This window comes from Numenius arquata, chromosome 12 (assembly GCF_964106895.1).
Source record: "Numenius arquata chromosome 12, bNumArq3.hap1.1, whole genome shotgun sequence".
Lineage (NCBI taxonomy): Eukaryota > Metazoa > Chordata > Aves > Charadriiformes > Scolopacidae > Numenius > Numenius arquata.
In genome coordinates, this window is record NC_133587.1 from 40,022,617 (window position 1) to 40,047,999 (window position 25,383).

General features: G+C 47.0%; 1 protein-coding gene across 1 annotated transcript in view; it reads left to right on the forward strand.

Annotated features, from left to right (window-relative positions):
• The first annotated feature begins 1,159 nt into the window (after window positions 1-1,159).
• Window positions 1,160-25,383, forward strand: part of LOC141470884 (mitogen-activated protein kinase kinase kinase 3-like) — a 42,780-nt gene continuing 18,556 nt past the window's right edge. The window contains exons 1-5 of the mRNA XM_074157177.1: window positions 1,160-1,263; window positions 11,158-11,201; window positions 12,207-12,306; window positions 18,280-18,393; window positions 19,928-20,039. Of these exons, the coding sequence (XP_074013278.1) occupies window positions 1,180-1,263; window positions 11,158-11,201; window positions 12,207-12,306; window positions 18,280-18,393; window positions 19,928-20,039 (454 nt within the window). The 5' untranslated portion in view covers window positions 1,160-1,179. The remainder of the gene's footprint in view (window positions 1,264-11,157; window positions 11,202-12,206; window positions 12,307-18,279; window positions 18,394-19,927; window positions 20,040-25,383) is intronic.

Below are 25,383 nucleotides of genomic sequence, written 5' to 3' on the forward strand. Positions count from 1 at the left end.
TTTTCGCAGCTTCAGTCCTGATGCAACCCAGCAGGAGAAGCAGGAAAAGAGGAGGTGATGCTGTATCTGAGCACGAGGATCCAGAGCATGTACCTCCCTGGGGAAAGAACCTCAATGTCTGGGTCCAGTCCTGTGTGATTTCATATAGTTTTTGTCATCTTTCACATCTTTGCAGGCTTTGAGTTAAATCTGCAGGCTGGCTTGGAGCAGGGGTGGCTGGAGACACTCGGATACACAAAATTCAGTAGCTGTATTTTTATTTTTACAGTAATAGGTGCATGTGCCTAATACCTGCTTGTCTTGACTGTGTCGTGAACGTTGCAGCATGCAACAGGTTTTCACACCCTCTGAACGGCTGTGCGGTACCTTAGATCTTGATAGGGCTTTCAGTGCTCGTGGTTGGTATTTCACAGCGAATAGTTAATAGCTGATTTAAGAGACCACAACCATAGACGTAGAAGTGTTGAAAAGGAGGAGATTGGTTTCGGGTCAAACGGGTCCCTCAAAGGTCTTTAGTTACTGCTGAAATCAGAAATACCGCGTGGGCTCTTAGTGCATCTCTCTCTTCTGTCCAGGATAGTTGAGTCTGTTGCCTCTTCTAATGGTTTTCTTGCCCTGTCCCCTGCTGTCTCACTGGCTCTAGTTTTGAAAATCAGTTGTGGCTCTTAAGCATCTTTAATAAGAGGGAGGAAAAGAGGAGATGAAGAATTGTGTTGTACTCCATCACCTGCTGTGTGAGATTTGAGGGTCCTGGAAGGTTTCTGTCCTATAGAGCATCATCTTATATCACAAACTGGATCCAGCCCCCTGGAAAGTACATCTGGCCTATGGGTCCCTCTTCAAAGGGCCCCTTGGGCAGCAGACGTGGGCTATATGAGCTGGAGGAGCAGTGGCCACCTACGCTCAGCCACTGGCTTTTCTGAGGATCTGTCTCACCTGTGATGAAGAAACCTGTATCTCCAAGACCCAGTGGGCTGGGAGGGACTGTGGTGTGGTCTTTGAATGCCTCTCTTAACAGGAAGACTGGACATCGTGTCTTTTGACCCATATGGGTTGAAAGATTGTATTTGCAATGCTGTATTTTGCTCTGCACTACCTGGGACGAGGTTGCCTTTGGTTGGCTATCATTTTTTTTTTTTTTTTTTTTTTGCAGATGAAGAAGAAGCTCTGAACTCTATTATGAAGGATTTGGCAGCGTTGGGCAAATGTGGGGGGCTGCTGGACAACAACAGGAATAAAAACAGTGTCCACTCCAGCAAACAGGTAAGGCATTGCTCGAGTCTGCCCCCTCAAACTCCAGTAAACCCAGGAGGTGGGCATGGTGCTTGCCATGCTGGGAGAACAGAGTTTAAATGTCAGAACTGAAGTTAACAAGTGCAGCGGGAGCTCAGCACATCAGAAATAACATAAATTTTACCAAGGCAGAAGCTTTAGGGCCTGTCTCTGAAGAGCTGAAAAGAAGCTCCAGGCATCCCCATATCACAGGGGAACAATGGAGGAGCAGGAGAGGAGAGTGATACCCCGAATCTTTCACAAATACAACAATAGAGCCTGAAACTGGGTTTAGATCTCAGATCCCAAGCCAAGGCACTTCTTTCTCTTGCTTAGCACTGAAGGCAGTAGAACTTGCTACAGGCTATGCAGCTTTAAGTGTTAGATTAGTCAAATGTTTTCTATTATTGACAGCGTTGATGAAATACAATATTTATCATTTGCACATTTTACTTCAGATATTTGAAAGACAGACTGCCAACTTTGAGCTGTAGACTCTAAAGGGAGGAATCCAGGAACCCTGGCTCTTCTGGGAGGAATAATGTCATTCTTATATAAAGTGTTTAAATATTAATTACTGGTGTTTATGCTCCTAAACCCAAACATTTTGGCCCTGTTGCGCATCCAGAGTTGATTTGGTGAGCAAAAAAACATTGTCCCTTGAGCAATGTCAGAAATTATTCGCTGACATTGATATAACAGCTAAAGTGGATTTAACAGCCTGTTTGCGTATGGAACAAATATTACATGAACACACAAGTTGTGAAGAAAGAATTCACTTGTCAAAATAGCAAGAGAAAAAAAAAGGGGGAAAAGATAACGGAGAGGACCGGGAAGCTGCTGGAGAAGCATGCTAGCAAATCCACTTGGAATTCCACTTCTAGGGCTATGGCTTAGAATAAACTTGCAATCAACTCTGCAAGTGCTGAATGCCTAGCGAGGAAGAAAACAAATTGTCATTTACTGTCGTCATGCATATTTTAATGGCACTTGTGCTACTAACAAAGAACTCTGGATGCAGAGGGGGAAAAGAATCCTTTCCCGAATCCCTCTAGACTTCCTAGACACATGCAGATGAAAACACGTGCGTACGTAGCGTGTCTGTTTTAAAGTGTGTCCTGGCGGTAGCAGCTGTCCCAAGTTGAATCACTGGATTTGTGTTCAGCTCATGCTGAAGTAAGTCCAAGATGTTTACAAAACTGACCGGAGAAATTCAGAGCTGGCTCTCTCCGCAGCTGCAGGCAGAGCAGAGGATCCAGCGCAGCCTTGGATGTCTCCGAGGGTAGCGTTTTCTGCAAGTTGATGGGTGGGGACCGTACCAAGCCATCTCGGGTTGCTTTCAGGATAGCAAGGCTTTTTAGACATCTCTTAAAGAACATATTTCTTCTCTCGCAATGGGGGAAAATCCCTGCTGTTGTTTTTGAAAACTTCTGCTGTAAAAGCTGCAGATACACAGGTAACCAGATATTTAGCCAAAAACAAAAATAGCCAAAAATAACAATTCTCATTGGCTGAATTCTTATCCACAAAAGTTTCATAAAATTGAAGTTGTGCAATCAAATCTGTATCCACAGCCCATCCACTCTATATCTTCATTTATAAATCACCGTTAGAGTTATGTTGTGCTCCACTGTTGGCTTTAGCATCGTTGGCTGCCGCTTGCATTTAATTTTCTTATATTAGGAATCAAACTGTTCTTCCCAATTACAACACTGATGCTTGGAAAAACGTTGCCTCCTTTATGATTTTTTTTTCTACTTATCCATAAGCGGACGAGCCGTAGCTGCCGTACTCATTGTTACTCAGACTTCTCTGGTGGAGGGGGTGCAAATAGTCAGCATCCCGCTTTCCTTGCGCATCCGGGGCTGAGGATTCAGCCCAACAGGCCCCACGAGATGAAGGGCGTTGGAGTATGTTGAATTGTTGCTTCACTAAATTGGACTGGCTGGAACAAGTCTGGCTCGCGGGACGACGGGAGTCTAGTCTGCGAGGTGGGGAGTGGCCAAAGTAGGTGGAATTAGTGGGGACTTGGTTCGTGTTTGCAGCTCAGAAACTCTTAATCGACTTGTTTGGGTCACTTTTAGTTTTTTTTTTTTTTTTTTCTCTTGTTTTTTTAGCACAGGAATTGATGGGGGAGGGGGAAGATTGCTTTGCAAATGCTGTTGTCATGCCTGTGATTTGTTGTTCCTTTGGTACTTGGTGTTCTCCCATTCTTTATTTTTTTTTTTTATTTTGTTTCTGTGATCAGGTTGGCTGGTTGGGCTGAAGGATGCATTGCACAGTCTCTGTCCTTGGAGAGGGAGAGTGAGGCGGAGGGTAGTTGGATGCTAAATTTTCCTCTTGGGAATCTGATTGTAGGTGTCTCTTATGACGGCCTGCAGCAACGTGCCCACATTGCAATACTTGGGTCTGAACGTTCAGTTATTAGATTAAAAAAAAAAAAAAAATCTATTTTTTCTGTGGAAAATGCTTTCCTGAGGCATGGGAATCCTTTAGTCAGTGTTCCAAATTTCCACTGAAAAACACTTAAAACAAGAATGTGTTGACTAACTAGCCTGTCCCTTTGTGGCTTGCAGCAGTTTTTTTTGGTTCACAAAGAAACACAACCAAAGTGCTATCTCATCCTTGTCTCCTGGAGGGGTTCCTCAGTGCTCTCTTGACAGAAGTTGGAATTTGGAGCCTGCCAGATAGTATTCCTGGTGGGCCTGGGCCACACAAGAAAGCAGCCTGTGGTGGTGTGTTCTACACAATATTTCTTCCCAAAAATATTGGGAGTTTTGTTTCAGATCATCTTATGAAATGAAAATCCTTTGGCGAATTGCGTAAAAAATCTTTCTTTTTTTAGTTTGCTTTCCTTACAAGTGAGTTTAGGACTAAGGCTGAGTTTCTGGATGTTCCGATGCCTCATGGTAGAACAAGAACATGGAAATGAGAACATCCATACTTGATGCATGGTGTAGATGAGTTTCCTCCCTTAGATGGCCCAGGCAGCAGATGTGATGTCTGGGCTTGAATCTCCCTGGTCAGGTGTGACAGCCCCTACGTTCTGCTGCCTTTCTGCTTTGTGAGAAAACAGGGCAGAGGGATAGAGATGGGCATCCTTTTCCTCCTGCATGTGAGTCACCATCTTTAAAAGGAAGCCGTTCTTTGGGAACAGAGGAATCATCCTGACGTTATTCCTAGTGCATCCTTTGCACTATTATTCCTCCATTATTCCTTTTATCACTCTATTATTCCTCGTACATTCTCTGGCATGGCTGGAAGGAGCCCTTTCAGGCCGTCTCCTGGACAGAACAGACAAAGGAGTTTGTTTATAGCAGTGGCTCTGAAGAGGGGAAGGAGGAAACAGCAGAATAAAGATCTGCATTGTGATCACGCAGGAAAAAGATGAGTGGGATAAGAAGGGAAACCACAAAGAATTAGAAATCCCAAACAAAAGCATGGGGGAGAAAGGAGCAGTTATATTAACATTTATTTTGCATCTGTCTATTTATGTGCACGTCCATTTATTTATATAAATAGCGCTTGGCAACTCACAGTATGAAGTTGGTTGTCAGTGTTGGGCTTCGGTCTAATGACAAGGCATTGGCGTGGGCCTCTATCGCAGCCGATGACAGCTGGCAGTTCCTCTGTCACGTTAATTTTGATTGTAAATTCTCCCACGGCAATAAAGTCCAATATTTGTGAGGATGTTTTCCCATGCACAGAGACCCATGTCAGACTGACCTAAAAGTTTATTCTTTTAGTGAATTACCTCTGGACTCTCTTTTCTTTGGCACGTTGGATGCAGGACGAGGCTTGCTCATAACTAGAATAAAATATAGTTCATGTTCTAGGGCGCTCTGTTTGTCTTCAAGCAGCCTAAAAGGAGTTTGGCTTTATCACCTCTGTTTTACCTTTGGGGAATATGATGGGGGTCCACAAATATTACCTGGAAGATGGGAGTCTCTATGAGGAGATCTTTCGAGGTTGTCCCACCAGGGGGGCAGAAGCAAGGGACCAGAGAGGAGCAGCAGCACTGGCTGGGAAAGCCTTGGCTGGAAACATCAAAGGCAGTGGAATCCCAGGGATTTGGGGAAGAGGCTTTCCCTTGTCTGTGTGTGGAGCTGACTTGGGTGCTAAGAGGGTAATAATACCAAGGAGAAATCCAGCTGGAAAAAAGCTGTTCCCTGCCAGGTAGGTGGTTTTGGATAAACATTTTTGAAGCCTGTGATTTCTGCTGCTGTGTAAACCAAAAATATCTATAACAGGGAGCAGTGAACCCTCTAGACTTCACCTTTCCTCTGGCCTCTGAGCTGCTCGCGTGGTGGGCTTGTTTTTTCAGGCGGAAAAGAGCTGTAAGGATCCAGGGGGACCAGGATATCTTATAGTTTCCACCCCCATCGAGAGGAGAAGGGGGCAATCCCAGACAAACCCCTTTCTGTCTGATTGCTGAATAACCCGAAGCGCGTGGGGGTTCTGTGCAGATAATTCCTAATGACGCGGATTAGTCATCTCCTATTGCGGTTTAGGGAAGCGGTCCAGCTGTCTGGCGTGTAACGAACATCCCGTTGCTAAAAGCAGGGGCGAGCACAGGACTAATGCAAACAACGTGCATTAGTCGGGGAGGTGCAGAAGTCGTCGTCCGTCCGTCCGTCCCCTGCCGGCCTTGCCCTGCGGCATTGATTTCTCTTGGCCCAAGCCAGAATTTGAGGTGAAATCCCACCGCTTTGTGGCTTTGTACAAAGGAGTAACTAGAGCCCTAATGCTTGAACGCTGCGCCGCTCAGTGGGGTTTTCCTCTTTGTTTCCTAATCCAAAGAGTAGAAAAGGAGAGAAGGGAAAATAATCCCTCCGCTTACCCTCCAGCGTGGAGAAGTGGGTCTCCTTCCTTGCCCCCATTTTACCCGGGGGGGAGAAAGGAGGCAAAATTAGTGCCCGAAGTCTCGTGGGTGGGTAAGAGCGAAGCTGGAATGAGCCCCTGTTGGTGCAGCGCTGAAGGGAAGGCCCCTTGTCATGATTTTTCCTGCCTTTCTTGACCTCAGAAGGGTTAATGCTGGAGTCGGAGGCTTTGTCCCAGGTGGTTTGTGAGGCAACCGTGGATTTGGGTGGGAGAAGTGATCCAAAGGCCCTATCACTGTGGTGTCTCAGCATGGGCAAAGCTGTCTTCTGGCTAGATTTGACAAAAGCAGCTTTAAAAGCAAGCCACAGAGGTGGCGGTCCGACCAGAACACTGTGTCTGGTGGCAGCTGAGTTTGGGAGGAGGAGAGGACATGATGGGGGGAGTCTTTGAACTTGGTGCTGGTCTGGGATTTTGCAGCGTGGCAGTTCTAGGTGCACTGAGGCAACGCAGGGAGGGTGTCCCTGCGCCATCGTCACCCTTCTCCACAGGCATGGCACTGCTCAGCTTGGACCCGTACCCCAATCTGATCCACCCTCTGGGTCTTCAGCAGCCGAGGGAGCTCAGCACCTTCTGTTCCTCCAAAGCCGCTTCCATTTTAGGCCTAACTGCATGTTTTCCTGCTCTCCGTGTGTGCTTTTATTACAAACAGCGCTCGGCTCTTCAGGGATCTCTGTATAAGATCATGATTCACCTCGTTTGGAAACACTTTTTCCATATTTTTTTTTTTTTTCTAACGTTTTCCTTAATCTAAACCAGCGCTCAGGGCTGGTTGCTCCAGCTCCGGGGGCTGAGCTTGGCCGAGCCTGCTGGGGGGGACAGACGACTGTGCACCCCCTGATTCCCGTCAGCGCTTCCTCTAAAGCTCGGCAGTTGTGGGCTTTTTGTGAAATATGAAGTTTTGAGGAAGGAGCTAAAAATACCTCAAGGAAAGCCTGGAAAGATGGTGATGGGTTTGTGGCCACTGCGGTGGCTTTGCTTTTTCCTTTCCGAGGCGGATGGCAAGAAAGAGTAAAATACCATTTGTTAGCGGGGCTAGAGGAAATGCCGGTACAAGTATCTCGGAGAAGAAATTATTCCAGAAACGAAGGGAATTACTGTGGTATTTCCTGTCAGGGTTGTCGCTTATTTTGTTTGTGTCACAGCAGGGCCTACAGGCGCCAGCCGAGACGTGGGCTCCTCCGTGCCCCATGTCGTACGGAAACGCACGTGGAGAGGGAAGGTTGCTCGGTACATACAACCCTAGGAGATCAAACATCTAAATTGTGTGCTTGGCTCTGCCACTCTGCTTCACAGAATGAATCACAGAATGGTTTGGGTTGGAAGGGACCTTAAAGATCATCTAGTTCCAACCCCCTGCCACGGGCAGGGACACCTCCCACTAGACCAGGTTGCTTAAAGCCCCGTCCAACCTGGCCTTGAACACTTCTACTGATGGGGCATCCACAAGTTCTCTGGGTAGCCTGTGCAGTGTCTTACCACCCTTGTTATAAATAATTTCTTCCTTATATCCAACCTAAATCTAGCCTCTTGCAGTTTAAAACTGTTGCCCCTTGTCCTGTCACTACAGGACCTGGTAAAAAGTCTTCCCTCATCTTATAAAGCCCCCTTTATATATAAAAAGGCTGCAATAAAGTCTCCCCAGAGACTTCTCTTCCCTAGGCTGGGCTTTTTCTTCATACCTGAGGCAAAGCACCTTGTGTCTTTGTGCCTCAGTTTCCCCTGCTTGCTCCTTTATCTGCCTCAGCTTTCGCAGTGATATTGTTGCTGAAATCCCCTGCCAGGGCTCAGTGTTTAAGGCTGGTGCCTCGCAGCATGGCCTTACTCCTCTCCTCCAATGTATTTAACACACACCCTTCTTGGATGTCTCAGCTTGTTCTCCTGCACCAACTAATGACCTCTTGATTGTGGAGAGAGCAAGGCTGCCATTAACCTCATTTGACATCTGATGGCCGGGAGGGTAAATAGCACAGCTTGGATTGTGCAAGGAGGAGTCCCTGTTGTCTTCATTCCTCACAAAATTGCAGAAGTGAGTAGGACCCAGCAGCTTCCACCACCTGCACCTCTTCTGCGACCTGCCCTCAAGCAGTTGCACACTGTGGTGAGGTCCTTATGGAGAAGATGCTGATCCTGCCTCCCCCTCGATCCAGCGTTTGAGACGCTGGGTGCAGACTCGAGTGAGATTTTGCTCCAGCACTTGGCGGTGCCCCAAGACTCCCTGTGTAATCTCAAACCAGTCGCTCCGAACCACGTTTCCATGGGTGTAAAAAATCACAGCCTGCTCTGGCATTTAGGAAGTGCTTTGCATCCCCCTGGGATTTCCTAGTTCTTTGGGCACTGCCCTTTTTTAAATTTTTTTTTTATTTAAAAAAAAAAAAAAAGGTGGGGGGGAAGTATTTGTTGCTGATAGCACTGAGGAATTCAGCTTTAGCTGTGGGTCAAAAACATGAGCAAGCCGAGGGAATACTGCGAAATAAAACTGTAACCAACTTCTTAGAGTATAGATAACTATATATTTATCTCTTTTGCAAATGCTTGTGAGCTTAAGGTCTTGGTTTCTTTAAGGGAGGCGAGAGGTTAATGTGTTTTATATATCAGAAAAAAATAGTATCTAGTTAAGAAATGAGGTGGGTTTTCATTCCTCTCGTGCAGCCGGTGTGTTTGTTGCTCCGCTCGGACGCAGAGCAGAGCGGTGGGGGGCAGCTGGCTCACTTCTGCTGGCTTCAGGCCACATCACATCAGCCCTGTTGTTGATGTAGAAGAAAAGGATGCAGCAGGGTCGTGGCTTTTTTTTTTTTTTCCCCTCCCCTTCTCTCTCTGGAGCTTTATACGAGTGTTCTGACATTTTCCAGCCACAAGCTGTTTTCAAAACTTATTTGTCTGCGAAATTTGTGTTGCTCAGCACAAACAGGCAGCGCGTGCGACGTCCCAGCTCGGTGCAGACCCTACGTTTGGGTCTGCGCTGAAAGTGAAACCTGTGTTTTGGAGGGTTTCCTGCAGCAAGGCCGGAGCTGCGTGAGCTTTTCCCTTTACACGTCCTGCTCCTTTGTAAGGAGAAACCTCGAAAGTTCCCTGCCCTGATGTTTTGGGTGGTTTTTTTTTTTTTTTTCTTTTAACTCATACTTTAGAGAAGGGTTTTGCGGAGCTACTTGCAGTGAACCCATGCTGGCTGATTTAATGCCAGTATCCAGGGGGGATGAACCAGCCAGGCCCTGTTCAGAGAGGCACGTGCAAGTAAAAATCGGCATAAAAGAGTCCATATATATATTTTTTTTTTTTTTTTTTTAATTTTCCAACAGAGATAATCCAAGGTGAAAATCCCACCTGTATTTGCCTGTGTCTCTAGAATGATTTGGACCTTCAACACTAGGTTGGTTATGGTCATCTCCCTTTGAATTTTGGACTGGTTTACAGTTAGGTTGGTATTTTTACAGGTTGAGCCTGGTTCTAGAAGTGAACCTGGGATTTGTCCAAATGTTGTGGGTCTGGAGAACTGGCTGTAGACACTGAGGTGATGTAAGTGCCTGTTTAGCACAGGCCTGTAACACTGCTGGAATGCCCCATTTGGTGACTGTCCTAGCACTGGTTCTTCCCAGCCTTTCTGGATACACAGAAAATGCCACGAGCAGAGATAAAAAGGATGTGCTTCGGATGATCCAACAGGTTTACCCCGAATCTGCTGGATTTTTTTAAGCTTTTTCAACTGAATTACCTCCAGCCTTGACTTCCTGAACCTCGATGGGTGTTTGCAGAACTTGAGGAGCTGTCAGTTTAAAAATAAACCTAAGGATGCCTGTCCAGCTCATTTTCCTCATTAGAGACAAAGCTGTTTCACTGTGGCTCTGCTTTCCCTCTGAGAGGATGGAAAGTGTGCCTTCACACGCTGGCAATCCGGGGTTAGAGATAAGGCCCTTGCTCAGGAAGGGCTGTCACCCACCCATTTGGGGATGATCCCTGTGAGATGCAGGCAGTGCAGGACCGAGACCTCCCTGGTGTTACACCTCGGAGGGAGGTGGCGAGCTCTTTTTTTCCTCCATGGGAAGAAAACCGCTATTTGAGGAGGCTTGTGTGCGCTAGTAGGGGCAGAGCCCTGGTTAACTGGGGTGACTAAACCTGGTCTGGGAAGTAAAGAGGGTTTTGATCTGCCTTGGAGACCATCAGAAAGCCCTGTCACGAGCCAAGGGTTGTTAGAGGGGTACTTGGCTCAGGCTCGGTCTGAGAAGCTGAATGAATGAAAAGGCTCCTTGTGGTCTTGATCGCTGCTAAATATGCACAAATAGAGGATGGGGAAAGTGGCTTTTACTAATCCTTGCACAGTTGTGTGCCCTGTCTGCCTATGACTCTGCTGGCTTTTCTTGGGGCAAATTTAATGATTTCTCCTGAGGTGAGCAACCGGTCAGTTCGGGGTGGGCATTTATTGCGTATAATGTAGTGATGCCTGATACGCTTTGCGTTTTGTGTGTCCTAAGAAAATAACAGCCACCCTAGCACTGTTAGCTTTTAAAATCCAAGACTGTCTCTCCACTTCCATTATAGCACGCTTGCTTTTTACTTATTTCTCTGGCCCAAATATTCCTGTGTTCTATTAAACATCATCTGAGCTTTGCTTTTTGGGTTTCCAACAGAAAAGTACTGGAGTAAAACCATGGGAAGTGCTGAAGGTGGACAGACATTAAACACTTAACAATGTTTGCCTCTTTGATAGTAGTGCCTTGTTCCCTCAGAGCATTCAAAATTTCCCACTTATATTAATGTAGTTTATTAAAACAGTTACACAGATGAATGAGTGTCCTCTTGTTTACAGAAGACCTTATTTTTTGACGAGCTCTTTTATCAGCAATGTGGAGTTTCCTCAAAGTCTGTGAGTCCAGCAGGCAGCTTGGCCCTAGGTAGACCAGATGCCACTGGAGTTAGGGGAGTCTCCCTGAGAACTGCTGTCACTTTTGGATCTGCATGTCAGTCTGGGATGTAGTTTGGGACCTAACCACTTTCTGCTTTTTCTTTCAGCAGCGAAATGTCAGGATCAAGTTTGAGTATGAAGGAGAGAAAAGGTATGTACCAACTCAGTCCCCGACGTGTACAGGGACAAATTACCCTTATTACCCAATGTCATCCTACTGACTTCAGCCAGCTGCAGATGAGCTCACAGCAGGATTTGTTCCCCTAAAATCCACTATAATTTTATATGCAAGAGCCTTGCCTTGTCATCCCATTTGCCACAAGTACCTCCTGGGATTGGCATGCAGGCAAAGTGGTTCCCAAGCTGGAAGTAATTAAATGCCTCTTCCCAGGGACACAGGGTGCACACTTGGATCCTTTTCTCTTTTTAATTCTTGAGCCCTGCTGAACCACAGCTGAGCTGCAAGTCTACAGAAACATGTCCTTTGATTAGCAGCCTATGACACTTACTTAAGATAACCAGATTTTGGGCATGGGTCCCATAAAAATAGAGCTGGGAGTTAAAGCTTGCCCGCCCCTCCCTGCTTGACATTTTCATGGAATCACCTCTGCTCGGTGACTGTGGCAGGGCAGGACACAGGGCTGGAAACTTGCAGGCTAATGGCCCAAGTTGCATGTTAAAGCCAAAGAAAATTTAAGTAATATCGCCGTAGGGCCAGACTGTACCTGCTGATGTGTTCCTATAGAGCTGCTGCATGTGATGGTACAGGAGAGTCACAGGATGCCAAACTGCCTTGTTCTTTCTTCCATCCCTCCTCTGTATTCAGAGTCTTTTATTGAAAATGGAGATAACTCGCTGACCAGTGCCTGATCCTGGTTCTTCTCCAGTGAAGGGCTACTGGACTCTCTTCTTTTCCACCTGTGCCTCACAGCAGGGGGAGGAGCAGAGGAGCTGCACTAGGATTTTGGGTAGATATTCTTACAGGGTAGATCAAGTCCTGCCTTGGGCATAGCAGGTGAGCAGTATGAGTGTAAAAGCAAGGAGTGAGCTTTATGCTTCATGACAGAAGCATACAGGTCCTTGCTTCTGAATTGTCCCAAATTCCAGTGTGCTTCTACTAAATTGAGACTGTTGTTGCATTTGTTTGTGTGTACAGGATTATCCAGTTTCCAAGACCAGTCAGATTCAAAGAAGTGGTGCAGAAGGTCACGGATGCTTTTGGACAGACAATGGACTTAGTCTGTGTGAACAATGAGGTACTCTTCCCCTTATTACTAAGGAATTTATAGGGTGCCCGGTGCCCGCTTCATAATTGAGCGGTGGTTTGCTCTTAAGGCCCTAATTTAATTTTGTACATGGATGTGAAGAAAAATAATCTTATTTTGTGGCTCCTAGCTAGGAAGCGTACAGTAGCTGTTGCCCAGACACAGATCCATTTGATTCTCAGACTCCAAGCCAGGCTTTTCCCCTTCTTAAAATTATTTCAATTGAGGCCTATTAAATGGTGACTCAGTAACGTTGTCTTTGCCCCAGAACGAAAAGTCCCCCTCACTCAGACAGGGTAAGGAATTAAGTAACTGAGATGTTGGAGACACTGTCAGTTCAGCTGCACAGCCAGCAGCAGTAGATGTTTTCCCGTTAACACCCTTGGGGCCATGGGACCAATTTTCAGAGTGTGAGAGCACACGCAGGGCAGAGAGGAGAACGGCTGAGACAAATGGCTTTCCTGAGAGCCACATGAAGTGACTGCAGGCTACTGCGTGTTTGGGTTGGATGGGAAGCCATCCCACCTTGGGGGCAGTTGCAGGAGCACACTGAAGTCCAGAGCATGAGGGACAGCACACTGTACTTTGATCTAGTAGATCTTTGATCTTTGACCTTTGACTTTGTTTCATCCCAAAACCCCATAACCATGTGCATGTTCTTGTGGTTAGGTTTGCATGAAATGTGCATCACTGAAGGTTCCTCTAGCAGGTCCTGTGGCCACATACAAGCAGCCAAATGACCCTCCCTCTGGGATCCTTGCATTTTAAGGCTTGAAGATCTTTCTACTCTGACCTTCCTCATAACACAAGCCACTGTGTTTTTTCAACTTGTTCTTTGAGCCCAGCACTGTGTCTGAAGGGAGGGCACTGATGAGGACCTTTACCTAGAAGGAAGCAACACTTGGCATCTGCTTTGATGTGCTTAGTGTTTTCTTGTGGGGCATCTTGCCATGAACTGGGCAAGCAGCTGAAGCCATTGGCCTTTTAAGGTGGGTTTGGCTTTGGGAAGGAGGAGAGGGCCAGATGACAAACAGGTGGGCTTTTAAACACCAATTCTTTTGGATCTGTCCTGACAGCTTGCTGCTTCAAGTATTAATTGCAAAGGACTGCAGCCTCTCATTAAAGTATGAATGGAGATGGAGGTAATGAAGAGAGCTTTCTCTCTTTTTTTCCCTTTTTCCTTTTTTTTTTTTCTTCCTTCTGTTTCAACGGAGATTTGCTCCACAAAAAGGTTGCTTTTCTTTTATAATAGGGACCTCATGATATCAAAGCATCCGCTGGGTTTTGGCGTTGAATGCGGTCAGGTTTCTAATCTTGGCCATTCTCTGACAGCCCTCCCGGGAAAAGCCTGCCATTGAATTCTCTAGGAATGACTCATTTCATTCCAGGTTTCTTTCCACTGGAAGAGGAATTTTTTTTCAGCAACAGCAAACAGAAGCTTAAATAAGGCATTTTTATCCTGTGTTACAGACTGTCTTCCTGGGCATGTGCACAGCACATTGCAGGACCATGAACAGGCCTTTGGGTACTCCTGACTTCTTAGGGTTGAGAAGGACCTTCAGTGTTTTCTTTTTCTGTACATAAAAATTCCTTCTTATGAGAAACCACACCTTTGGGAAGAGGTCTGAGCAGTAGTAATTCAGGGTTATTATTGTGGAATTACTATAAACACACAAAAGCAACCTTTGGGGAGGTAGCCTACCATGTCCACATGGTGACACCCCGGCATCTGGCTCCTGCCATGTTCTGGATCAGGTTTTTTGGTCTCCTGACTGCTGATCTCAGAAGTGGCCTGACCACAGACTCATTACAGCTAAATGTTTCCCCCTTTCTTCATGATCTAAAGGGAATTCTGCAGCAACTCTTTGTTGTCATCGGATATTTCTCTTGCAGAAGCACCTTGTAGACCAAAATTACGCTGAGGTCAACAGGCCCCTACAAAAGCTCACTAAATGTCAGTCCCTGTCCCAGTGAAGCAGGAGTCCTGAAGCTAAGATGAGGGAGATGAGCATGCCAGCTGGGTGGAGCAGGGGCACGCATGAATCACATCCTGGTGGGACCATGGAATCAGCAGCCTTGGGCTGGTATAGATAAGAGCGGGGCCTGGCTGTGGGCGTACTGCATGGGGCATGTCTGCATCTTAGCGTTAGGCTGGGCTCATCTTTCTGATGAGCAGGACAGCAGAATCTGGCTTGGCCACGGACAGCATGGCGTGGTGTTTGTTGGATGGTTGCCTGTGTTATAGATTTAAAGACTGGCTTCTGCGGCAGATGCTCTGCCTGAATTTGATCTGTGTGTGCTGCTAAGCAGCTTCTCCAGGTGTGATTAAGTGTTACTTTGTCATTTGTCCCATCCTCCATCACCAATTTGTCACTTTGGGCAGAACACTGAACCTCACTGTGCCCCCAGTTCCCTTCTGACCTCCTCTTCTCTCCTCTGAGGCTGTCCCCTCGGCATCATTTCGGAAGCTTCGGGAGAGTTAAAGCTTCGGGAAGTGGTAGAAGCTCCGTTACGGGGTGGGGGAGGAGAGGTGTTTAAAAGCACATTTAACAAACATTTGTCAAGAATTGTTGATGCCAGTTGGTCCTGCATTGGGCAGGAAGATGAACTAATTGACCTCTCGGATTTTTCCCCAACCCCGTTTCCTACTATTCTTTGGCTTTCTGCGGTGTCTTACAGAGTGAGGTCCAGCGATACTGTTGCAGTCGGTGAAAACTCACCCTTTGCACTCACTTTCTTGGACTGCAGTGGATTGACTACCAAGTCCCATACTAAAACATCGGGCTCCAGGGGAGTATACTATTTAAAAGCAAGAGGAAAATCTAATAAGCTCTATTTAGTGAAACTTCTGTGTAAGTAAACTTTGCTGTTCATCACAGCTGCTCGCTCTGTAGACAGAATAAACCCAGTTACTGGAAATGCACCCTGGCAATTACTTCCGTGGTTCTGCACGAGTCTATATTTAGTTTCGTGCCTAGTGGATATCTGTTCCTGATATCCATGTGTGCCACAGTCTGGAAGCCAAATGGAGTGAAATCTACTTGCCAGATGTGGGTAATAGGTAAAGCCAAGCTAAATACTGGCTCCAGTCCCTTTTACAGGAGGGCAATTTCTGCCTGATGTTTTTGGCTTCTCTCAAGCAGGCCTGCAAACGTGTTAATGTTGTGATATTGGAGTGAGATGGAGTGATTCGCAGAACATTTTGTTCAAAGGAACAGCTGAGGGATTGCTCTGAACATTTTTGAGGAGCTCAGTAAAAGGATGGGTGAGCGGTGGGACTTAGAGTTCAGAGTCCGATTCTGCTTGGTGGTGAAATGAGGGGGAGCAGCTCTCCACCGTTCTCATTTCTGCTTGGGGGAATGTGGGAGAAGGCGGCTTGTGTGTTGATGCACCTGTGGAGCCCTTGGGAACTTCAAGAGTGCTAAGCAGTGCTCCAAGAGTGCACCAATATCTCTTAAGCTTTACTGCTTAAGGAAAGAGGCTGTCTGAGAACAGCTGCGCAGCATTTGGGAGACATATTCAATACCATCTTTGTCTGATACCTGCTGTGACCACGGGTGATTCATTTGGATCCCAAAGTTTTACCATGAACCATGGGCTGACCATTTACTCCGTGGACCTACTGAAAGCCCGAATAGTTGATATCTACCTGGTGAGTACTTTCCTTTCATTCATGTCCAAGCCCTGTCCCAGACTGGGAATCTGTTTCCAGCCTTGCTGGAAACCCAGCCCAGACAAGACTAGTGTTGGTGTTCTCTGTAATCCCCACAGCTGGTTAGGTCTATTGCTCGGGAGGTAAGGGACATCTGAACTTTTCCCCATCTGGTTTGGTTGAGAACTCAGGTCCCCTCATCAACAGCCTCTAGGACATCCTGGGACAAGGCTTTCTCAAGAGTTCCCCTTGGAATCTTTTTCCTACACACAAATAACGAAATAGTTTCTAGACAAAGGCTACACAACCTAATTATCCCTCTTCCTGGGTGAATGTGCTAAATGCTTTGCTCTAGAATTTCTTTTTCTGCATTTCTGTAGAAATTTCCCAACCACATTTGCATACCTTACACCAGAAGAGCACTCCTAACTCAGCCTGGAATTTGTTGCTTAAATATCTTTTGAGAACTGGCCTTGTCTTTCCTCAGCAATTGCACCTGGCGTCTTACTTTCCTCACCTCTTAATCCCATTTCTGGATATCTAACTCTCCTCTGCAAGCTGTAGGGGTCGTGGGTATCTAATTTGGGACTGTAAACTCTACAGAAATCAGGTTGCATTAAACCTAGCTATTGCAGTGCCCCTTTGCAGACCTGGCTTTCAGTATCTTGAAGCTGAGGGCCTAAAGTAGGTATAAGCTGAGGACCACCTACTGTCCACAGCTGTGGGAGCTTGGCTTTCTTGGTGGGATGATGGTGATGAACTTGACATTCATCATATGAAATAGGTGGCCTGCATATGATTTGGTTCCCTGTCTGCAAAATGGGGATGAAAGATAACGACAGGAGAGGAGAAACTTAACCCAAACCTTGAGATGTTCACGCTGCAGACCCCTAGGATGGAGCTTGGTGGACTCAGGCTGTGATTCTTGGGTGGAGAAGGTGACTGTAGCAGTTTCCCAAGGTGAAACCTCATCTTGTTGGCCAGGGCCCACAGCCTTCCCTTGACCTGGTCATCCCGGGAGTCCTAGCCTCAGCGCACACACAGTCTGAGGTGTATTTGCCTGCAGGCCAACAGCCAAACCCTTGGCAACACCCTGGGATCAAAAACGTAGTCACAGGCAGCTTTTGAGTGTCGTCTTCTGGAGCATTTGATCTGAGGTGCATTCTGTGGCTGGTGGCATGAAAACTGATCACCCATGGCCTTTCAGAAGTTCTGGGCAGCTGTGGCTCCCAGTAAGACCAGTGGGAGCCTACTGGGAGCTGCGGCCACTCTGTCCCTTTGGTAGGTGGAACCGCTGTGTACTTTGGCACAGGCACGGGTATAATGTGCTGTGTTGGCTGGATTCAGTGCCAATGCCCGAGGCAACCTACAGAGGCCGAGGACTGGTTTTTATGAGATTAGGCAGAATGCCCCTGGATGTGGGGCAAAAAGTTGTGTTTTTAATCTTAGCCCATGGCAGCAGAAAGGCCACAGAGCCCCTCTGAAGTGCAGCTGTGTTGGGTGTTGGAAGCTTTGCAGGACGTGGTACACCACAGAGCAATGTCAGGAGGGTCAAATTCCCTCTGGAGATAGGAGGGCAATAGTCTGCCACTTACCAGGAAAACATCAGGACCTTTAGCTACCTGATAGACATGGCACTATGTAGTGCTCTGTTCTGTTTACTTTACAAAGATCAGAAGCTGAATTTGTCCTTCTGGGAATTAAAGAAGTGGTTCTTGGAGGGAGAGCAATGCACACCTTTCACATCAAAAGGCAAGAGACTCTTATTTGTGAGATGTTCCCTGGGTTCACCTGATGCCCAAACACTAGGGAGACTGTGTCAGTGTCCAGGAATGCAGGTTGCAGCAGTAGGGAAGGCCTCTGAGAATCTACCAGAGCTCTGGTGCAGTTCACTGCTTTCTTGGAGCATGACCTTCTTCCCAGGAAGAATGTGTGGGGCTCTTTTGGGACTGGGTAGCAGCAGGTCTTGCCTACAAACTCTAACATCAGAGTAGGAGGCAGCAAGCCTAAGGTTTCATCTCAGCCCTCTCCTTTTCCCACCAGCTGAATTAGTGATGTGACCTTTAAGCTCGCGCTTTGCAGATGTTTTTTGTTGTGATTTTTTTGCGTCTGTTCCTTGGTAGATGAGAACTTGGAAGAAAATGTTAGAGCTCGACAAGCTGGAGGGCATGGGGGCTCTGTTTTCCATCCGCCTCCTTGGGTTCCTCCCTCATCCCCCGATTCCCAAGCTGCTCACTGCGAGGATCTGGCTTCCTCTGTTTACCCAAAAGTGTGACACTGCCGTGCTCCGGTGTTTGTTCAATCCCTTCCAGCTCCTGATCCCGCTGAAATCCCAGGAAGATTTGGACAAAGCGATGGAACAGTTGGAGCTGAGCCCTTCCCTGAAGAGCCTGCGGATCCTTGTGAGCGCTCCAAAGAAAGCGAATGTGAGCCCTTCACCTTCTCTGCTCTTTTGTGTCTGGAGCGAGATGCCTTGTTATTGTGTTGGGGAGTGGAAACGAGTCTCCTGACAGTGCAGAGCAGAGGGCAAGCTGGTCGTGATGGGGGTCAGCCCTGCTCTGGCTCAGCCACTCGGAAATCCTCCTGTGGTAGCAGCCCAGAGACTGAGCTCAGCTCCCCCTGGCTCCTCCGGCAGCCTTTGAAGGGTTAAATACTGTACTGATCCTCAAAGAAGGTTAAATCCCAGGAGAACGCCTTGTGCTTTCTGCCTAGGGATGCTGTCACCATTCCTCTGTAGCCTCTCCTCCATATACAGGGTGATGCCCTGGCCCTTACCATGCTGGGTGACAGTGTGGGGACCGTTCCCACCATGTGCTGCTGCAGTACTAAAGGCCAGGGAGAGCAAACTGGAGAATCCTTCAGTCTCATGAAAGACTGTCTTTTTTTTTTTTCCCCCATTATTTATTTTTTTATTTGTTTTTCCTGAGCTCAGTGGTTTTGCAGTTAAGCCCGTTAGCCTGACCTCGCCTGCACAGAGTGTCTTGCCAAAGCACATGTCGTGCTGCCCCAAGCACAGGCTGTAAAGCAAGGGATCTGCAGATGTTGCAACTCCGTTTCTTCCTTATATTTCCTAGAAGTACCAGAGAGACTGGGAGTCTTGAAACTCATAGTGCTTGTCCTCATGCTACCGCTGGTGCTTACAGCTCCTGAAACTTCTCCGCTCCTTTTGAGAGGCTCTCAAAAGGTGCAGGGACCAGAGTCCCAGGGGAAAACTGAGCCATCAATCAGGGTTTCCTAAATCCTGGGCAGCAACGAGATGATCTGCCCTAGCAACTGCAGGAACGCTGCAGTATTGCAAGTTAACTAGTTAGAGCAGAGCAGCCAGGTAGATTCATGCGTACCTTTGAGAGTAGGTCGACTCTTCTTGAAGCATGTAACCGTGCAAGAACATACGGTTCCAAGGTCATACACAAAATTATCACAAAATCAGAGTGTGCTGTAGTGTGTTATCTTAGCAAGACTTGGCCACTACAACTTAAATTACCAGCTGGATTGTAATTTGTTGCTTTCTCCCAATCTGTCTTCCGTAGCAGAGCCTGATCCTCCAATCTGTGTTCTCCCGATCCTCCGCTCTCTGTACCTCTGCTCTGTTACAGAGGAACCTCTGCTACTGAAGTCTGTGGAGCGTGGAGGACAGGCTCTGATCTTGGGACTGCAAACTTGGGTTCAGGGATCAGTCTCTCTATCTGGGAATAATGCAGTATGGGAACAGTCTTTTATGTCAAATATCTGTATTTATCATTATCAACTGGAGTTCAAACTTACCTTATTGGAGTATTTTAATAACAAATGTGAATTGTTTGTGAATGATTTTTGGATCACCCTAGATTACATACATGTTCTTTTTTTTTTTTATGGTTCTGGGGTAACATGGTCATGGGGAGCCAAATACAGGGTTTCACATGGTGAGTCTGTACAGGCTCCAACAGAGTCTCATCATTCACTTTGTCTGATTACCAGCCTCTCCAGCCAAACAACAGTAAACAGCACGAAATGAGGATCTCCAGATCCATGGGTGATATCATGGGATCCCTGTACAAGGATTCCGAGAGGACACGGAAGTATTCGACAGGTCAGTGAAACGCAGTGCTCTGCGGGGTGTTCTGTGCTATTACAAGCTGGTCATCATCACCTTTCTCTTTCCTGTTACAACCCTGTAGCTGCTACAGTCTGGACGGCCACCCTGATGTCTCCCACCAGTAGCTCAGTGCAGTTGCTGCTTATCCTCAGCCTGAGGAGGAGACTCTTCAGGCTGCACAAGTCAGATGAGGTTGTGCTGAGCAGAGTCGTGTTGGACAGGAAAGCCAAGAAGAGCAGGGGATCTGAGGTGTCACGTGAGGGGGGAAATGAAGTGATAAAAATCTCCAGTGAATTTGAGCTTGGTTCCTTAGCTCCTGAGCTGGGAGCAGCTTGACCACATATGGACCGCATATGTGTCTCCATACCACCAATCTGGTCTTGTTGGTGAAATGAAGTCTGTGGTAGCTGCTTTTGTGGTTTCTCAGGAACAGGGATGTGCACAGTGTCTTGCAGCGGTCACGTTTCAGGTGCAGGGAAGCATCCCTTTCCTTCAGAGGTGCTGAGAATAGACACCTGCAGCCTCTGAAGCCACTCTGGCAAATGCCTAGTCTCTTCTTGTAGCCGTGCAGGGACTGGAGTTTGTTCATAGCCTTGCGTGGTCTTTTCTTTGTTTTTCTGTGTTTGATTTTGTGCTTTTCTTGGTATATAGCAGAGGTATAATTACTCATATTACAACCTATAGGCAGATTCAATGATCTTGAAATACCCTGAATGTCCTCTGCTGCGTAAGTGGGTGCTGGTTAGAGTAATTTCTACAGATCTCTATTGTTTTCATACAGTTATTCAACAACTGTAGAAATGACAGCATCAGAGGCCTTGAATAAATTGGGGTCCTCCTGTACAAATATATATGAATACATACTTCAACCTCCAAAGATACCCTGTATTTACATAGCAGTAAACACTTCCAAACTCTTTTCTCTGTGCAACAAAAGAGTATTTTTCTCCAAGGATTTGCCCTTTCTCTTTCTCTTAGCCTGTGCTGCCTTGATAACATATCCTGTGGTTTGCTGCATCTCAGACAATGATCTATAGGAAATGTTCTTCTGGGGTAGGTCCAATATAGCCCCTTGTGCAACCGAGCCCAGCTTTTACCAAAGCCAGACGTGGGTGGTACAAGAGCTCTCTCTGGGCCTGGTGTTTGAGTGTGCCAGGGGTGTCTTTTTCTATTGTGGGGTGTTTTTGCTAGCTCACACAGCTCTTGAGAGTTTGCCCAGAGTCTGGCAGAGTCACTAGATAATTCTGAATCACAGAAATACATGTTAAGGCACAGAGCCTCAGCAGAGACTGTGCTTGTGTGAAACATCTCTGCTGCTCTGCTCTGTTTTGGCACTCGTTAAGCTGTTAACGTAAACCAGTGAAGAGCTGTGGCACCGGGAGCTGTCACTGATGTGTGAACTGAGCGTGATGGGCAGAATTGATCCCATGTGTGGCTCTGCTAGCGAGAAGATTATTCTTCCAAAATTAGACTTTTGTGTCAACGCTTTCACCTTTCCTTACTGTTTTGGAGCAGCTGCAACACACAGAGTCCCTGAGCAGGTCCGCACCACTGACTGTGAGGTGTCACTGCCTTGAATAGCATCCTTCATGTAGATAAGGCAGACAAAGGAAGAGAGATCAGCTCTGCAGGGGTGACAGCCTGAGGTACGAATGGATTTTGAGAGAATGCCTGAACAGCAGAGTGAAGGAATGGACGTAACATGCTGGTTTAATCTAGGTAATGGAGGAGGAGGACTGGGAGCACCAGATGTGGGATGCAGAGTGTGCTAAGGTTGGGATCTTCAGGAGGGTCTACATGATGACCACTAATGCACCAAAACCATTGTCCTTGACGCTGTTATATAGTTAGGTAGCAAAGGTAACCAGTGCATGCTAAACTCATCCATCTATTTTTTTTTTTTCCCATGCAAACCGTCAGTCTTGCTCTTGGTTTGAAAAGAGGTTGCAACCAACCCTCTGCATGGGTAACAGCACACCAGACCTCTCTCTTTGGAGTTATCTGGGGTCTGTAGGAAGCTACTACAGCCCTCATCAGGAGGTGTTCGTAATCCAGCACATCTGGTTTTTTTTTACCTCCTGAGTCAGAAATGGATAATCTAGCAGCTGGGCAGAAACTTCAGCGAGCTGAAAAAGGAGACCGGTGTTTCAAATGGAGAATAAAACAATGTCGGGCAACAGACAGGCAGAGATGATCCTGTGTTGTGGTTTCCTGAAGCGGGGATTTCACTGAACTTAGTGGATGGTCAAAAGGCAGCCGAAGAGGCTGGGATTTCTGCAGGAGAAACTATTCTTCACTTGGAATCGCAAGGTATTTCAGTGTTTGCTTCTGCTGGCATCAAAGTGGCTGCTATCCAGAGAGGATCCTAACTCAGTTCATCTTTTCTCTTGAAATCACATTTAAAAGGAGATTTAAAGGGACTTTATAAAAAGGTGGCTCAGGGTCATGTTCTCAGTGTTTCTGGGATGTCTCATGTTTTTCTGCTGACTCTGCCATGTTAGCAGCAGTGAAAAATAATAAAACTGCATGTTGTTGGCACAAGCACATTGGAAGGGGGGGTAGATGTTCTGGGGAAGATTTTGGCTATTTTTGCTTCTGCTGGACAGAAAGTGTCTTCAGTCCATGTCCCTGAAAAACCTTATGCAAAGTCAATATTTTCTTTTTTTTTTTCCCCATAAACTTTTAAACTTTTTTCAGTGGAACACCCTTCCACCCTCCTTTCTTTTTTCTTTTTTTTTTTTTTTTTTTTTAAGTGGAAAATGTTCCAGTCTCTTGGTGACCAGCATCTGCAAGTGTTTAGCTGAGTGCCAGGAAATTTTGGCTGAAAATCTTATCGGGGTTCTGGATTTTCAGATACCTGATGGTTGTTTTTATGTACTTTGAAGAAATACATGTTTCACGACATTACCCGCAAATTGTTCAAGAGCCCTATTCCAGAATCACCATTTCAGTGGAAACATTTGCCAAAAGCTTTATTTTTTTATTATTTTTTTTATTTTTCCACGGTGGCAAACCAGGCTGCTGAGGATTTGAATGCAGATCTCCGGAGAGAGGTGGTAGAAAGACTTTGCTGGTGCCCGTGTTGGCCAGATGACTCTGAAAAACAGTGACCTGGAGGTGATATCTGTGCTGTTATATTCACAGGGCCAGGACACAAACACTGGCTGGCTGTTGATGAGGTCGCTTAATCATTAGCGCATTCCCTGGCCAACTGTGTACCAGAGACTGCCATCCCAGCAGTGCCCGGGTACAAACTGGGGTAGTATGGGCTAGGGACCAGTTGCAGGCATTAAGATAGATGAGACCCCCTCTGTTTTGAGAAGAGGAGGAGAATTTGGCTGTGTGCATCATGCCAGCTTCTTTAGGGCTAGAAAATGGGCTCTGTCCTGCTTATTAGCATAGGTGTACCCTAAAGTTTGCCTTAAATCAAGATGTAGGAATCCATCCTCAGAGGATCGGGATGGAGAGGAGGGAGACTTGTAGAGGTCCCGCTGAAAAAGAAGAAATCGAGGGAGATTTGGTCCGTCTGCTCACACCTCCCCTGGACAGTCACAGAATGAGAAATTTCCTGCAGGTTTATCTCCTCTTCTTCTGCCGCTGCGTCCCGAGCTCCGTGTCTCTGCCAGGGCTCAGAGGAACAGCACATCTTGACGTCATTGTCCTTCGTTGGGCTCTGCGGCGATGTCATCCCAGGGCTGGGCTCTCTGTGGCTGCAGCTGTGAGTGTAGGCGGCTGCCAATAAACCCTCCCAAGCTCTGACTTTTAAGGGGCTTCTCTTCTCCATCGGGACCCCTGCTTGATCCCCATCAAGCGATGGATGAAGTTTTGGGAAGGACCTGCCAGGTCAGGGAAAGGGTGAAGCCGGGGAACAGGGAGGCGGAGGGAAGCCAAGCCTGGCACAGGGGAGCTGGCTGTACGTGCAGCACCACTGCATGAAAGACACTTCTTAAATAAAAATAACAGAAGGGAACATGAAAGACCCCAGCAGATGCCAGCAGTGACTGTAAGTCTCCGTGCTGGCCTGGTTCACCCTGCTTGGGACATGCTGTGCTCTAGCCTCAAATATATGGCTTTACATTAGTGAGTGTAACATGGAGCAGGAGTCCCTTCCCAAAGCACCTTGCTCCAGAGGGTAACCGAGGTCAGATGCTCAACCGGTGCCAATCTGCAGAGTTTCTCTGAGTTCAGGAATCCTGAATAGAGCCGCTGAGATCCGGCCAGCATTCAGCTTATAAAGAAGTGCCTCAGAGCCTGCCCCATCCCCATTGGGTCTGAGGACTGGAGCTCACATGTAATCCTGTAGACCCCATGAGGACAGGCCCTTGGGGGTCTCCCCTCTCTGCATGATGCTGCTGTTACTTGAGTATTAGGTCAAGCGTGAAGAGCATCCGTGACGTGTCAAACAGGCACATCTGGGGTTGTCTGTCCATTTTTTCCTCTGCCTCTGGGTGTGTGAAGCAGCATTATCTAATAGATCCAGTATGCTTCGTGTTGCCCCATTTCCATTCCCCTCTCTTGTTAATGGGGCAGGATAGGGCTGGAGGGGGGAAATCAATCTTGGGCTCCAGAGCTCTGCTCCCACCACCTCCCTGTGTTCCTCGGATGTGAAGCAGCAGCAAACAGTGCTCCCGGAGGCGTGAAGCTGCGTAAATTACTTTGAGCAGCTTTTCTACCGAAACAGCCTGGCCGAAAGGCATCGGGTTCAATCCAGCAGTTTCCAGGCGTGCAAAAGCCTGAGCGTTTTGTTTAACTTCCTTGCCTGCTGGGAAATGGCTAGTGGTGTCTTATCCCCTTTTACAGTTTTTGGCAGGAAATGTGACTCTGGAAGGTCAAACACAACTGACCTGATGACTGGGAGTAGTTGTTACAGGCAAAGGCTTAATGCGAGATCATGCAAAGTCTTTACGCTTGTGATAAATCTCATTTAACTCTCTGGGTTCAAAATCAAACAGGGCATGTACAGCTCTTCGTAAAATCTGAGTCGAAGGCTTCTTGGGCAGTGGGTGAGTTGTTGCAGCGAGAGATCCCACACCTCACCGTAGCAGTAACAAAAATGCTCAACAGAGCTAAGATAGAGCGGTTATACCATGCCAAATTCTCTAGCAGCTTTTTGGAGCAAGAGCCACCCTAATCTCTTTATGCAGCGTTCTGGATTGACATCTGCTAAGCAAACGAGGGGATGATAACGCAGTGACTTATCCAGGGTGCCCGAACTGTTAAATGGTTAAACGTTTGTTTATTTATCTTCAAAGAGAGGATGCCGTACTTCCCAACTGGTTTTGTTTTTAGGGCTGGTGGAAAGCCAGTTCATTATGAGCGCCGCAGCACTCGAGAGATT